The 14,276-nt window shown below is 44.7% G+C and overlaps 1 protein-coding gene across 1 annotated transcript in view; it reads left to right on the forward strand.

Moving 5' to 3' along the window:
- The window catches only part of LOC145350301 (contactin-associated protein-like 5), a 1,016,709-nt gene that overhangs the window by 892,251 nt on the left and 110,182 nt on the right, over positions 1-14,276 (forward strand). The window contains exon 18 of the mRNA XM_080199494.1: positions 5,587-5,826. Coding sequence (XP_080055620.1) covers positions 5,587-5,826 — 240 coding nt within the window. The remainder of the gene's footprint in view (positions 1-5,586; positions 5,827-14,276) is intronic.

Raw genomic sequence — 14,276 nt, forward strand, 5'->3', positions numbered from 1 at the left:
GTTGAGAGGCGACCTGATAGAGGTTTTTAAAATGTTGAGAGGAATAGATAGGGTGGATTCTCGGAGGCTATTTCCCGGGGCTGAAATGGTCGCTACGAGAGGACACAGGTTTAAGGTGCTGGGAAGCAAGTGCAGAGGAGATGTTAGGGGTAAATTTTTCACTCAGAGGGTGGTGAGTGAGTGGAATCGGCTGCCGTCGGTGGTGGTAGGGGTGAACTCACTGTGGTCTTTTAAAAGGCTTCTGGATGAGTATATGGGATTTAATGGGATTGGGAGTTACAGATAGTTCTATGGCTTGTTAGGCTTGGTTGCGATTGGCGCAACTTGTGGGCCGAAGGGCCTGTTTGTGCTGTAGTGTTCTATGTTCTATGTGTTGACACAGGCTTAGTGGCCAAAAGGCCTGCTCCTGTGCTGTACCGTACTTCGTTCTCTTCTTTGTTCTTTGAATACCGCGTTACTTGAAATGCCATCCTTTAGATGTTCTCTCAGGTAAACATCAAAGGTCAGGTTGCAAACGGGCAAATTTTTCCCGACACGTTCCGTCAAACACTTATTTAGCAACCAACATCACTAAAAAGTATAGATATGATGATTGTTTCATGGCTGTGCATCGGACTTTGTGTGCAAATTTGAGGCAGTATTTCCCAAATTACAGCGGTGATGCACTTTGGATGTATTGCGTTGACTGTGTGGCACTCTGAGATGTCCTGGTGGCAAAGGATGCTTTATAAATGCGAGTGCTTCTTTCAGGGAACCATTCTTTTTAAGTACATACTTTCTGTCAAAGATGCCAAGCACCATCTAGTGGGAATAGTTTGTTTATCCACACTGCAGTATAATATACACAGCAGTAAGGAGCAGCTAATAGATTGCTTGCTATTGCTATTGGATAACCTGCATGCATCTTGCTGTTGTTAGTTAAGAATCTGCTCTGTAAAATAGGTGAGCTGAGCAATTATTAGCACAAAGACCCAGAATTGGCTGCCAAAATAATGCTGATTGCTAATAATTTGTGAATCATCTCCAGACCTGAGAACACAATTGCCCGATAATTTGCGCTGCTCTGCCATTAACTTGGCCAAGCCCTCAACCTGTAGTGGTTGCTACGCCCAGGTGAGAGGGGGGTCAGGTGCCCCACCTCCACCTCCACACCCCCTCTACATCCCTGCTCCACCACCCCCTTGTCCTCTTCACATTTGGTCTTTTGGGTTCACAAGGATACACTTGTCAATTCAGTGCTTACTTAGCTGCTTACATGCTGTGTTCATAAAATAAACAATTGACAGATTCTTTTGAGTTTAACAAAGTAAGAGATTAGTTTTAGTATGCCTAGAATTTAATAGATAGTCATAGAAACCCTACAGTGGAGATGGAGGCTATTTGGCCCATCGAGCCTGCACCAACAACAATCCCACCCAGGCCCATGTCTTTACCCTGCTAGGCTTCCTGACACTAAGGGGCAATATAACATGGCCAATCAACCTAAGCCACACATTGTTGGAACGTGAAAGGAATCTGGAACGTGTGGAGTAAACCCACGCAGTCACTGGGAGAATGTGCAAACTTCACACAAATAGTCACCCGTGGCCAGAATTGAACCCAGGTCTCTGACACCGTGAGGCAGCAGTGCTAGCCACTGTGCCACCTTGCTTCCTATGAACCGATTTAAACCAATGTAATTAAAATACATACTGGCTTTTGCACACACACACGGACGTGCGCGCACACACAGACAGACACACACACACACACACACACACACACACACACACACACATATCCTTCAGGATGGATTTGCTGATTTCGCTGCTGCAGATTTAAGATGTAGATGACTGAGTTAGAGAGATTCTTCCCACTTAGAAAGGATAACAGAACTAGAGGGCACAGCCTCAAAATAGGCGGGGGGGGGGGAGTTGAGGAGGAACTTCTTCACTCAAAGGGTGGTGAATCTCTGGAATTCTCTGCCCGTTGAAGTGGTGGAGGCTACCTCACTGAATATATTTAAGTCACGGGTAGATAGGTTACTGATAGACAAGGGAATTAAGGGTTATGGGGAGAAAGCGGGAAAGTGGAACTGATCCACTTCAGATCAGCCATGATCTTGTTGAATGGCGGGGCAGGCTCGAAGGGCTAGATGGCCTACTCCTGCTCCTATTTTTCATGTTCTTATGTTCTTATGAGTTAGTTGTTCTTCAGGAGATAGTACTGTTTTAGAGTCTTTTAAGTGATCTCTGTATGTCGCAGGGTCTTTTTGATCATCATTTGCAAACTAGGCTCAAATCTTAGCAGGTGGATTGGAGATAAAGGAGGCAGGAGAGGGCCCTCTTGGGTCTGCTCCCTAAACTGCCTGTTCCAAGTTTTGATGAGCAAATATGTGCTTAAAATATGCAAAGAATGGACTTGTCATTTGACCTTTCTTCTCCAAATGCCGAGGGCAATTCCAGAAAAGACATTGTCTGTGAATTCCATAGGTGAATTGATGAGTTGATGGCTGGAAGCAAACCTAGCCAAGGTCCAATAGTGTCAGCAATTCATCTCAATGTCCCACCTCCAACAGTTAAATATCTCACGCAATAGTATAGATGCCCTGCTAATGGATTGGCGATGTAAGTCCTTCACTCTCAATCTGAAGTCACTTTTTTGATAGATTTTGAAGATAGACTGACTCCAGTACAAAGAACTAGGATGTGGAATGTATAGTGATGCAAATTGGGGTTAGCCATCTTAGACTGTGAATTCAAAATATTTTTGTCTCTGTGTTTTTAAAATGCCTGCTTTTAAAAGTTCAATTCCGATTTTGAGCCGATAGATTAACAATCATTATTTGGCATAAAGCATGTCTTTGGAACAATATCATGAGTTTACAGCACTTAGACATTAATTACCCATTAAACTCACAATAGAAGGTTGGTGTGGGTTGATAACAATGCAACTATCTTTTTTCTTGATGCTGAGATCTATGTTCCTGACACTCAACCTCTGCAAGCCAGTTATGGAACAATCGAACCTACAAAGCCTCATTTGCATAGGATTAGAAATTTTGCAATCTTGTCTTATACGTTCCATTTTAACAATGTGATAAATGTTAATAACGACTTATCAAACTATATTGCACTGGAAATTAACAATTACATGTTAAAATCTTTGTACTTAGGTATTTAAATTCTCTGGGAGATTTAAAATAATATTCAAATTGGAATAAGATGTCTTTCTTTCCTTTATGTCCCTTATTTTCTCTTTCTCTTCATGTAACTTCTTAACTTGTTTCACTTCTCTCCCTGAAACTGACAGTCGGAATCAAGGCCCCAGTATTTCAGGGGGGTTGGGGAAGGATCTGTTGGAGGGGCGGTGAGGGAGGGGGTTCCATGTGTCTGCATTTAGGAAACCTGAAATCCCAGAAATCTGAGGGTCTACTAAATTTAAGTTAAAGTTTAGTTATTAGTATCACAAGTAGGCTCACTTTAGTACTGTAATGAAGTTACTGTGAAAATCCCCCAGTCACCACACTCCATCACCAATTTGGATATACTGAGGGAGAGTTTAGCATGGCCAATTCACTTAACCAGCACACCTTTCGGACTGTGGGAGGAAACCAGAGCACCAAGAAGAAACCCACGCAGGTATGGGGAAAATGTGCAGACTCCGCACAGACAGTGACCCAAGCCAGGAATTGAACCTGGGTCCCCAGCGATGTGAGACAGCAGTGCTAACCATTGTGCCACCGTGCCACTCAGTAGGACCTCAGTGTGGCATTTTCTTCAAATGGTAGCACCCCTGGCCACGTCACACTCCTTTAGTATTGCGCTTGAAGAATCAACCTCAATTCTGTACTCAGAATCCGTGAGTGGGTCTTGAACCCACGGCCTTTGGAATAGAGATCAGAGTGAGTCAAGCTGAAACTTGTTGTCCAATTATTTTTCTGAAGCTTATTAGAATGTATTCTCGAATAGTACCAGTCTCACCTGCCATTGCAGACAGGAGCACGCAACTGTTAGGGTCTTTTGCTAGATATCAAGAGATCTTCACGGCACCTGGGACCACTTCCATTCCACAATACAATGGTGCAGCTGAGAACATAACAATTGTCTGCCAATCATGCAGCTGCCTTCATTCATAGCTGGGGAATTGAACATATCCTGCACCGTAGACCGGTGAAACAGTGAAGTGACAGTAAATGGGAGTTTTAATGTGATGAAAGGCAAAAAAAAACATTTTGTTCACTTCGATCATTTTCCTTCAACAGAACTGCAGAAAAAAATGTTTGTACTTCACTTAAAATTGGAATGTCATCCCTCCAGTAATGTTGTGAAATTGCACACCATAAATCCAATACGGTTTTCACACTTAAAAATATTAACCCACTTTCATGGGCCCCCTGCTTTAAACTCCAATGGACAATCTCCATTAAGAAAACGAAAACAATCCTATTGCTTTTTATAACAGTACAGAAAAAGGCTTGTAAGTCAGTAAATAAATTCTTTTGTCACTGTTCTCGCAGAGCACGGTGTCTTGAGCCAGAGGTGAATGGAAACCCAATGAACTCACAGGATCTGTGCAGTCATAGCCTAAATCATTTAGATAAAGGCAAAATACTACGAATGCTGGAATCAGAAACAGAAACAGAAAATGCTGGAAAGTGTTAGCAGGTCTAACAGCATCTGTGGAGAGAGAATACTTGCGTTCGATTCCCGGCTTGAGTTACTGTCTGTGCGGAGTTTGCATATTCTCCTCATGTCTGCGTGGGTTTCCCCCGGGTGCTCTGGTTTCCTCCCGCAGTTCAAAGATGTGCGGGTTAGGTTGATTGGCCATGCTAGATTTAACCTTAGCGTCCTGGGACGTGTAGGTCAGAAGGATTAGCGGAGTAAATGTGTGATGTCGTGCGGGTAAGGGCCAGATGAGATTGTTGTCAGTGCAGACTTGATGGGCCGAATGGCCTCCTTCTGCACTGTAGGGTTCCTATAAGTCCATGAATAGAGCCAAACGTTTCAGGTCTGGGTGATCTTCCATCTGAGCTGCGACGAAGGGTCATCAAGACTCCAAACATTGGCTCTATTCTCTCTCCATAGATGCTGTCAGATCTGCTAAGATTTTCCAGCATTTTCCATTTTTGTGTCCTAAATTATTTAGCCCTGACCAATTGCATTGTAAACTATCAAATATCTATTTCCATGTCTAACCTTCTGACTTTCAATCCCATTCCAATCCAGATATTTAGCCAACTTCTGTTCAAAAGAATCATTTAAACCAGAATCTGTTGCTCGATGATGGTGGTGGAAAGTTAGTCAAGCTTTTCCACACTGATTTCCTGAAAATGGGTGATATTTGAATCAAAGCAATAACTCTGTTTCTTTTTCCACAGTTGCTGCCAGCCCTGTTGAGTCTTGTCAGCTTGTTCTGTTTTCATTTTAGTTTTCAGTCTTACTTTGAGCTTTCAGTTTTGTTTTCACGACCTCTGATTGCCCCAATTTGCAATGTTCCACCGGCCATGGGGCCAGTTGTATTTGCCTTCCTTTGATTTTCTAAATTCGTGATGCTGAACAAAAACAGAATGAAGCTGGGTTCTAATTTCCCTTTGTTTAATTATAGGAGGGACTGCCTCGAGACAAAAAGGATTCCTTGGATGTATTCGGGCTTTACAATTGAATGGGGTGAACCTTAACCTCGAGGAACGGGCCAAAATGACCCCTGGGGTTAACCCAGGGTGTCCAGGACACTGTACCAGCTATGGAAACCTATGCCACAATGGAGGGCAATGCATCGAGAAATACAATGGCTATTCCTGTAACTGCTCTCTTTCTGCTTACGATGGACCATTCTGCAAGAAAGGTAATCACGGAAGAGACTGCATTGAAACGTGATCTCTCCACCTTATGTTTCAGCCTCAAGTATTTATATTTAGCAGTTTCAGCCAAAACTTCACATCACAATAAACAGATTTATGAGTTTTTGTCTTACAGGATGGAATAGTGGCATAGTGGTTTGCTTTGCAGCGTCACAGTGCCAGACACCCAGGTTTGACTCCAGCCTTGGATTACTGTGTGAAGATTGCATGTCCTCCCCGTGTCTGCATGGGTTTCCTCAGTTTTCTCCCACACTCTAGGGATGTGCGGGTTAGGTTGATTGGCCAGGCTAAATTGACCCTAGTGTCAGGAGGATTAGCAGGTTAAATATGTAAGGTTACAGGGATAGGGCCTGGGTGGGATTTTTGTCAGTGCAGATTCAATGGGCTGCATGACCTTCTTCTGCTTTGCAATGAATCTATGAAACCTGTCTCCACGTGCTTTACATATTCCCTCAAGCCATAGGCCTCAGAATTTCTCACTCCCATTAACCTTGGGGTGGCACGGTACTTAGCTCTGCTGCCTCACACGCCAGGGACCCCCATTTGATTTCCAGCATGGGTCACTGTCGTATGGAGTTTGCACATTCTCCCCGTGTCTGTGTGGGTTTCCTCCGGGTGCTCCGGTTTCCTCCCACAGTCCAAAGATGTGTGGATTAGGTTGATTGGCCATGACAAATTGATCCTTAACATCAGGGGGAATAGGAAGGTAGATATGTGGAATTATGGGGATAGGACAGGACCTGGGTGGGATTGTTGTCGGTATGGGTTTGATGGGCCAAATGCCCTCCTTCTGCTCTGCCGATTCAATGATTCTAAGAATGTTCTATAATTTGAAGATTTGGGTGCATTGAATAGATGGCAGAAAATGTAGAAATGGAATGAGAGTTAGCTTGGCAACAGAAATAAAAGATGGTAACAAACAGCATATGCTCTAATTGAGATAGAGCACTCTGTGACTGAGATCTGTTAGGATGCTGAATGTTTCTGCATGATGTGAGAACATAGAAATGTTCTATGAAATAATAGAAAAGTCACAGATGTGCACTCTGGATATAAAGGGTTTGATTGGCCAGATGTAAGTTTCTGTCCCCAGACTTTCTAACCAACATCTTTTGCACTCCTCATCCCGTAATAATTAGCCAGTGAACCTATGAACAATGGGAGCTTTAGAAAGGCAAGGATGAGCAGGTGATGTTTCGTATGGATTGAAGTTAGCCGGGGAACCAGAAGAACTCTTCTGTTTCTCCCTCCGTATAACACAATGGGATCCTTTACTTTAAACCAGAGAAGGCAGACAGGATCCCTGCTTACCCTCTCACTAAAGGAGAGCTCCTTTAACAATGTAATGCTGCTCGCCCTGTTTCTTTAAAGTATCACCTCATGATACTTCAATCCCTTTCTGAGGAGTTATTTTTAGGTCGGCAAGCTGTGACTAGCAGAGTCCCTCGGGGATCAGTGCTGGAGCCTCGGTAATTCACAATCAATATGAAGAGGTGGATGCAGGTAGGAGAGCATTAATGTGGGTGGGTTTTCCAGCCACGCTCATCCCCAAACTGAAGTCAACAGACTTTTGCACAGTCCGCCTCCAGCCTGCTACGATCTTCACACAGAGGATGGTGAATGCTGGGAACGCGCTTCTGGAGGAGGTGGTGGAAGCAGATTTTATAACAATGTTCAAGAGGCATCTGAATAGATGTATGAATAGGCAGGGAATAGAGGGGTATGGACCGTGTGGAGGCAAGAAAATGTTAGATTAGAGAGGCATCTGTGTCGGCACAGGCCTGGTGGGAAAAAGGGCCTCCTCCTGTGCTGTACTGATCTTTGTTTTGGCCTCAACTACCTTCTGTGGTAGTGAATTCCTCACTTTCATCACCCTCTGAAATTTCTCCTCACCTCAGTTCTAAAAGATTTACCCCTTATCCTCAAACTATGGGCACTAGTTCTGGACCGACCCCCCCACCATTGGGAACATTCTTTCTGAACCTACCCTGTCTAACCCTGTTAGAATTTTATACGTTCCTTTGCGATCCCCCTCTCACTCTTCTAAACACCAGTGAATATAATCCTAACCAATTTAATCTCTTCTCATATGACAGACCGACTACCCCAGGAATCAGCCTGGCCAACCTTCGCTGTACGCCCTCTATAACAATGACATCCTTCCTCAGATAAGAACACCAAAACTGCACACAGTACTCCAGGCGTGGCATAATATGAGTATTATTTGGGAGAATGTGAATGTGCTTCCCTTTGACCAGAAGAATAGAAAAGCAGCATATTATTTAAGTGAAGGTAGACTTCAGAATCATAGAATCCCTAAAATGCAAAGGGACCATTCACCCCATCGGGCCTTTACCAATTCTTACCCCACAATCCCATATTTACCCCACTAATCCTCCTAACCTACTCATCTTGGGACACTAAGGGGCAGTTTAGCATGGCCAATCTACCTAACATGCAGAACTTTGGATGTGGGAGGAAACCAGAGCACCCAGAGGAATACCACGCAGGGAGAACGTGTAAACTCCATACAGATAGTCACTCGAGGCCGGAATTGAACCTGGGTTGTTGGAGCTGTGAGGCAGCAGTGCTAACCGCTGTGCGAACTAACCACGCTGCCCTATGGTACAGGGAGATCCAGGTGTCCTGACACGTTAATCACAAAATGTTAATATGCAGGCACAGCGTGCAATTATGAAGAGAAATGGGATGTTATATTTTATTGCGAGAGGAATGGGATATAAAAGTCGTGATGTTTTTGCTACAGTTGAATCATCCCCCCCCCCCACCACATAACCCTTCCCCCCACCCAAACACACGCACTCTGAGTTCTGATACAATCTCATGAGAAAAGGCAAGTCACTATTTTGTCATGTTCTTCAGAAACAATTATCATTAACTCCATTCCGTTAATGTGTTGATCACACCACAATAAAACTGGTGAAATGATTATTACAGGTTTATTGAGAGAGGCAATCTTCAAATTAATTACTGGGAAATCGTAAATCAAGCTTCGAACATTGAAGTAAGGGTTATGCTAACACAGTCCTGGCTTCAACTGGCTTATTTTGATGAAAGAATAGAATTAGTCTAGCTTTGAAGCTTGACTGGGATGGATTATATTTTTACTCTTTAGGAACAACCTTGGATGTTCACAAGTTCTCATTTGATACAATTACTGTCAGTGTGGTGCTCTGTAATTATTTGAAAACAGATGCTGAATAAAAGGTAACAAATCGGCTTATGGTTATTGCAGATGCTATAGGCGGAGAATTACAGGTTTGATGTTTGGGAAAGCTTTTTATGCTCTGGGACAATATGCAAGAGTTGATGGTATCTTAAATAGTTTCTGAAAGACAATGTGGAAAATGGAAGCTGCAGATTTCTCTGTCAAAGGATTACATTTTTTCCCTCCTTCCCAGACCTAAGATGTGAGTTTGTAACGTAGCCTGACACTCCAATGCAGTATCGTAGAATCCCGATAGTGCAGAAAGAGGCCATTCAGCCCATCGAGCCTGCACCGACAACAATCCCATCCAGACCTTATCCCTGTAATCCCATGTAGCTACCTTGCTAATCCCCCCCCCAGACTTTAAGGGGCAATTTAGCATGGCCAATCCACCTAATATTTGGACTGTGGGAGGAAACCGGAGCACCCAGAGGAGACCCACACAGACACGGGGAGAACGTGCAGACTCCACACAGACAGTCACCTAAGCCAGGAATCAAACTCAATTCCTTGGCACTGTGAGGCTGCAGTGCTAACCACTGTTCCACTGTGCCGACCTAGTGCTGAAGAAATCCTACAGTGTTAGAGGTTCTGCTTTTCGGGTGAGACAGCCAAAATCCTGAATGTTCACTCAGCTGGTGTTCGGAAATGAAAGAAAGCTGAAGAGGCTGAAGGATCCTCTGGTGTTGCAGTCACGAAAGGTTCCCACAATCTGCACTGCAATAAATAGATTGTTTATCTCATTGCTGTTTGTGGAACCTCAGTGCAAATTGGCTCATGCAATTGCCAACATTGAAATAGCTTCTACACTTCAAAGGCACTAAATTAGCTGAGAAATATTTTGTAATGTCCTGAAAATATGTAAGGCACCTCATAATTGCTAATTCCTTATGTTTATTTCTTGGTGTCACAAGTAGGCTTACATTGACACCGCAATGAAGTTACTGTGAAAATCCCCTAGTTGCTACACTCAGATGCCTGTTTGGGTACACTGAGGAAAAATTTAACATGGCCAATGTGCCTAACCAGCACATCTTTTGGACTGTGAGCGGAAACTGGTGCACCCGAAGGAAACCCATGCAGACACGGGGAGAATGTGCAGACTCCTCACAGTGACCCCAGCCAGAAATCAAACCCGGGTCTCTGGCACTGTGAGGCAGCAGTGCTAATCGTTGTGTCACTGCGCCATTCCTACTCTGCTGGTGGTGTTGATATAACAAGTACGCTCCCTCATGGAGATTTAAGGTACTCTCTCAACTCAATGCTGTTCTCATCTCAAGTCACTAGCAGATTATACAAGAATGGTAGCTATCTCTCCATTTTTATTTGTATACTTGTCTTTGCTTGTTGCCTTCCTATGCAGCACTGGGGAGAATGGCGACTCATTATGTGGACACTGCTTGAGCCTAAAGTGAGATCCTACAAATACTGGACGCAGCTCTCCAGAGGAGCAATGCAGTGTGCCGTGTCTCATGTCCCTAAGAGATCATCATTAACTGTCAGTTAAAACCTTTTTTTTTGCTTATTTAAAAAGTAGACTTTGCTGAATCAAAGGAAGGCTGTTAAAGGTCACATGATTCACAAGCTGGCTCCAGTTTCTGGAACTGTTCAATAGCAGTTACAGAACAAAAGCTGAACCCTCATCCCTGTGGAATCTCATCCCTCTCATTGTGAGGATACATCACAATCAACCCAACCTGGGACCAGCACGTGATCCATCTCCCCAGCGTGGTCATATCAGCAAGAGAGAGTTATCAAACTCGTTATACCTGCAGAGACACTAAAAGCAACCATTCATCCCCTAAGAAATGCAATAGGATTTTTATCACAGGAATAGAAACAGTTTATTTGCCTGCAATTGACTCATTGATGGGCAACAGCGCATGATGTAATCTTCCAGCCTTTGCAAAGTTTTTAATATTTCATTCCTAGACTCAGAACTCAGTCTGCTGTTTAAACTCTGGCTTGCAAACATAAAACTGATCATTCCCTTCCTGGCCCTGTTATAATGGCAAGAATGATTTGGCACTGAGGAAGGGTGCCAAGCTTATTGCCATCAGATCCCCTGAATTTCCATCTCATGAGAAAGTTTGCCATGTCTGAATCCACCCCCCCCCTCCCAACCCCAGATGCTTCCCACCTCTCTGGCATGCTGTCATGCCGAGGAAAATTACTACTGGTCTCCAGGAGTGCCATAGCCAGGCCAGAGAGGATCAGAGGCCATTGAAGTCCACGGGCGGTCAGGGGCACATCTGGGAAGTCCCCGTTTGGCAGTGCCCACCAGGCACCCCAGCAGTGCCCAGTTGGATCTCTAAGAGTGCCAGGGCAGTGCCAATGGGCTGAGATCTGAGTGGGAGTATGGTTGTGGTGTGGGGTGACTATGACAGGGTGGGGGGGTGGTGCAGCTGTGCACTCTAACAGGGAGGGGATTGTGCAGGGGTGGGGTGGTACAGGGGAAGGATCATTGCAGGGGTGGGTATTGTGCAGGGGTGGGGTTGTACAGGGGGAGGATCATTGCAGGGGTGAATCATGCAGGTGGTCACGTTGTGGGGGGAAGGCTAATCGGGGGTCTGGCAAGGGAGCCATCCTGAGGACCTTGATGCCCCGACGCTGGCGACCCATATCAGTGTGTGGGGGGGGCGGTGATATTGCCACTGATGGAGTGCAAGAGCAGGATAGTGGTGGCGTTCCAATGTCCATGGTGAGGGAATGGAGGCTGGGAGGACTTCTCCTGGTTCACTGGCAGCTGCCAGAGTGTCGGCAGTTGGCAGTGCCATGCTCACCAAAAATAACAGGGTGGAAAACTCCCATTCCCCCGCCATTATGATACTTTGAATTTTGGGAGAAAAAAACTCCACCTGTGACTCTATGTCTAATGAAGGAGATCCCTTCTTGTGGCCTCTCTGGTCTCAATTCTGCCCATACTCTTCCAGCCCTACAACCCTCTGAGACCTTTGAGTTCCTCCAATGCTGGCCTCCTGCAGTCTCCTAATTCTCAGTACTACGCAATTAGAGTTAGTCATTTCAGCTGCCTCAACCCTCACTACACTGACTCCACCTCTCCTTTCTCCTAAAGATGCTGCTTAAAACTTATCCTCCACATCCAATATCTGAGGTTTCTGCTCTAATGTCCCCTTTTATTGTTCAGTATCAAATTTGATTTGGTAAGATTCCAGTGAAGTTCCTTGGGATATTTTATTCCATTATGGAGCTATTTAATTGCAAGTTGCTGTGTCAAATGTAAGTGCAATTGTGTAGATTGAATGTGAGTGAAAGTGTAGCCCTCCGATCTGTATAAGTATACAACATTATCCTTTTTTGTATCAGGGTTAGAGTTTTGAAACAGGGAGGTTATGTTGCAGCTGTATAGAGTGTTGGTGAGGCCACACCTCGAATACTGCATACAATTTTGGTCTAGTTACTTGAGAAAGGGTGCACTGGCAATGAGGGGATGCAGAAAAAAATCACCAGGTTGATTCCAGAGTCGAGAGGATTGGCTTATGAGGAGAGACTCATAGAATAGAATCCTACAGTGCAGAATGAGGCCTTTCAGCCCATCAGCACTGCACCAGGTACAATCCCACCTCGGATCTATCCCCATAACCCCATATATTTACCCTAATTTGTCCCCCTGACACTAAGGGGCAATTTAACATAGCCAATCCATCAAACATGCACATCTTTGGACTGTGGGAGGAAACTGGAGCACATGGTGCACCCGGAGGAAACCCACACAGACACGGGCAGAATGTGCAAACTCCACACAGACAGTGGCCAAAGCCGGAAATCGAACCCGGATCCCTGGTGCTGTGCGGCAGCAGTGTTAACCACTGTGCCACCGTGCCACCCTGAGACTGAGCAGACTGGGGCTACACTCATTTGAATTTAGAAGAGTGGGGTGGTGGGGATCTTATGGAAACATATAAAATGGTGAAGGGAACAGATAAGATAGAAGCGTGGAGGTTGTTTCCAGTGGTGGGTGAAACTAGAACTAGGGGGCATAGCCTCAAAATAAGGGGGAGCAGATTCAGGACTGAGTTGAGGAGGAACTTCTTCACACTAAGGGTTGTGAACCTGTGGAATTCCCTGCCCAGTGAAGCAGTTGAGGCTACCTCGTTGAACGCTTTTGAGGCAAAAGTATCTAGATTTTTGAACAGTAAAGGAATTAACAGTTATGGTGAGCGGGCGGGTAAGTGGAACTGAGTCCAGGAAAAGATCAGCCACGATCTTCTTGAATGGCGGAGCAGGCCCGAGGAGCCAGATGGCCTACTCCTGATCCTAGTTCTTGTTGTGTATAGCTCTAATGGCCAGTCACATTTCTCAACCAGGGAAGATGAAAAAGATTGGTCAAAAATCATAACTTAGAAAGACAATTATCTACGGACATGCACTTAGCTGTAAATCAAATTCAAATATGCACAATTAAAACCTTGGCCCATGCCTTGAATGTAATGTCTCGATATTGGCACAGCTGCCAGAGCTCTCTGCTTTGACTCAAAAGCCACTGTCAAATGCTTATTAGCAGACAGCATAATTAAAGTGGCAGCATATTGCTGATTTCGAATTGAGGGAATTATGCAGCAAATGCTACAGTTTGGGAGTGATGATTTCATTTTATCATTCAGCAAACCTCAAAGAGCAATTAAACACAGCTGTTTCTGCCCAAATACACAGAGCACTTAAGACCCTATAACGGGCAACTTTGGAACTTGCTCTTATTGCAAATAAAAAAGTAAAGAAAGGCGTGGTTTTGTGTACTGCCTTTCACTAGCTCAGGGCACCCCACATTAGGATCTTGGATCCATACAGTGCAGAAGAGGCCATTTGGCCCCTCGAGTCGGCACTGACTCTCTGACACTCCTCCCACACTGGCCCTGTAACCCCACACATTTAACATGGTTAACCCATCTGACCTATATATCTTGGAACATACAGTGAAGGGCAATTTAGCATGACCAAACTTGCACATCTTTGGAATGTGGGAAGAAGCAGAGGATTCGGAGAGAATCCACGTTGATAGGGGGAGAACAAGCAAACTCCACAAAGGTTGTTTCTAAGGCTGGATTTGAACCTGGATCTCTGGAGTTGTGAGGCAGCAGTGCTAACCACTGTGCTACAGTGCTGCCCCCGGTGTAGTACCGTTGAAGTATAGGCATCGTTGGCTGCTCCTTAATTTGAGGATATCGTACACTCCGAGTTGTAGCT

Source organism: Carcharhinus amblyrhynchos, chromosome 11 (assembly GCF_965287045.1).
Source record: "Carcharhinus amblyrhynchos chromosome 11, sCarAmb.v2.hapA, whole genome shotgun sequence".
NCBI classification, from domain to species: Eukaryota; Metazoa; Chordata; class Chondrichthyes; order Carcharhiniformes; family Carcharhinidae; genus Carcharhinus; species Carcharhinus amblyrhynchos.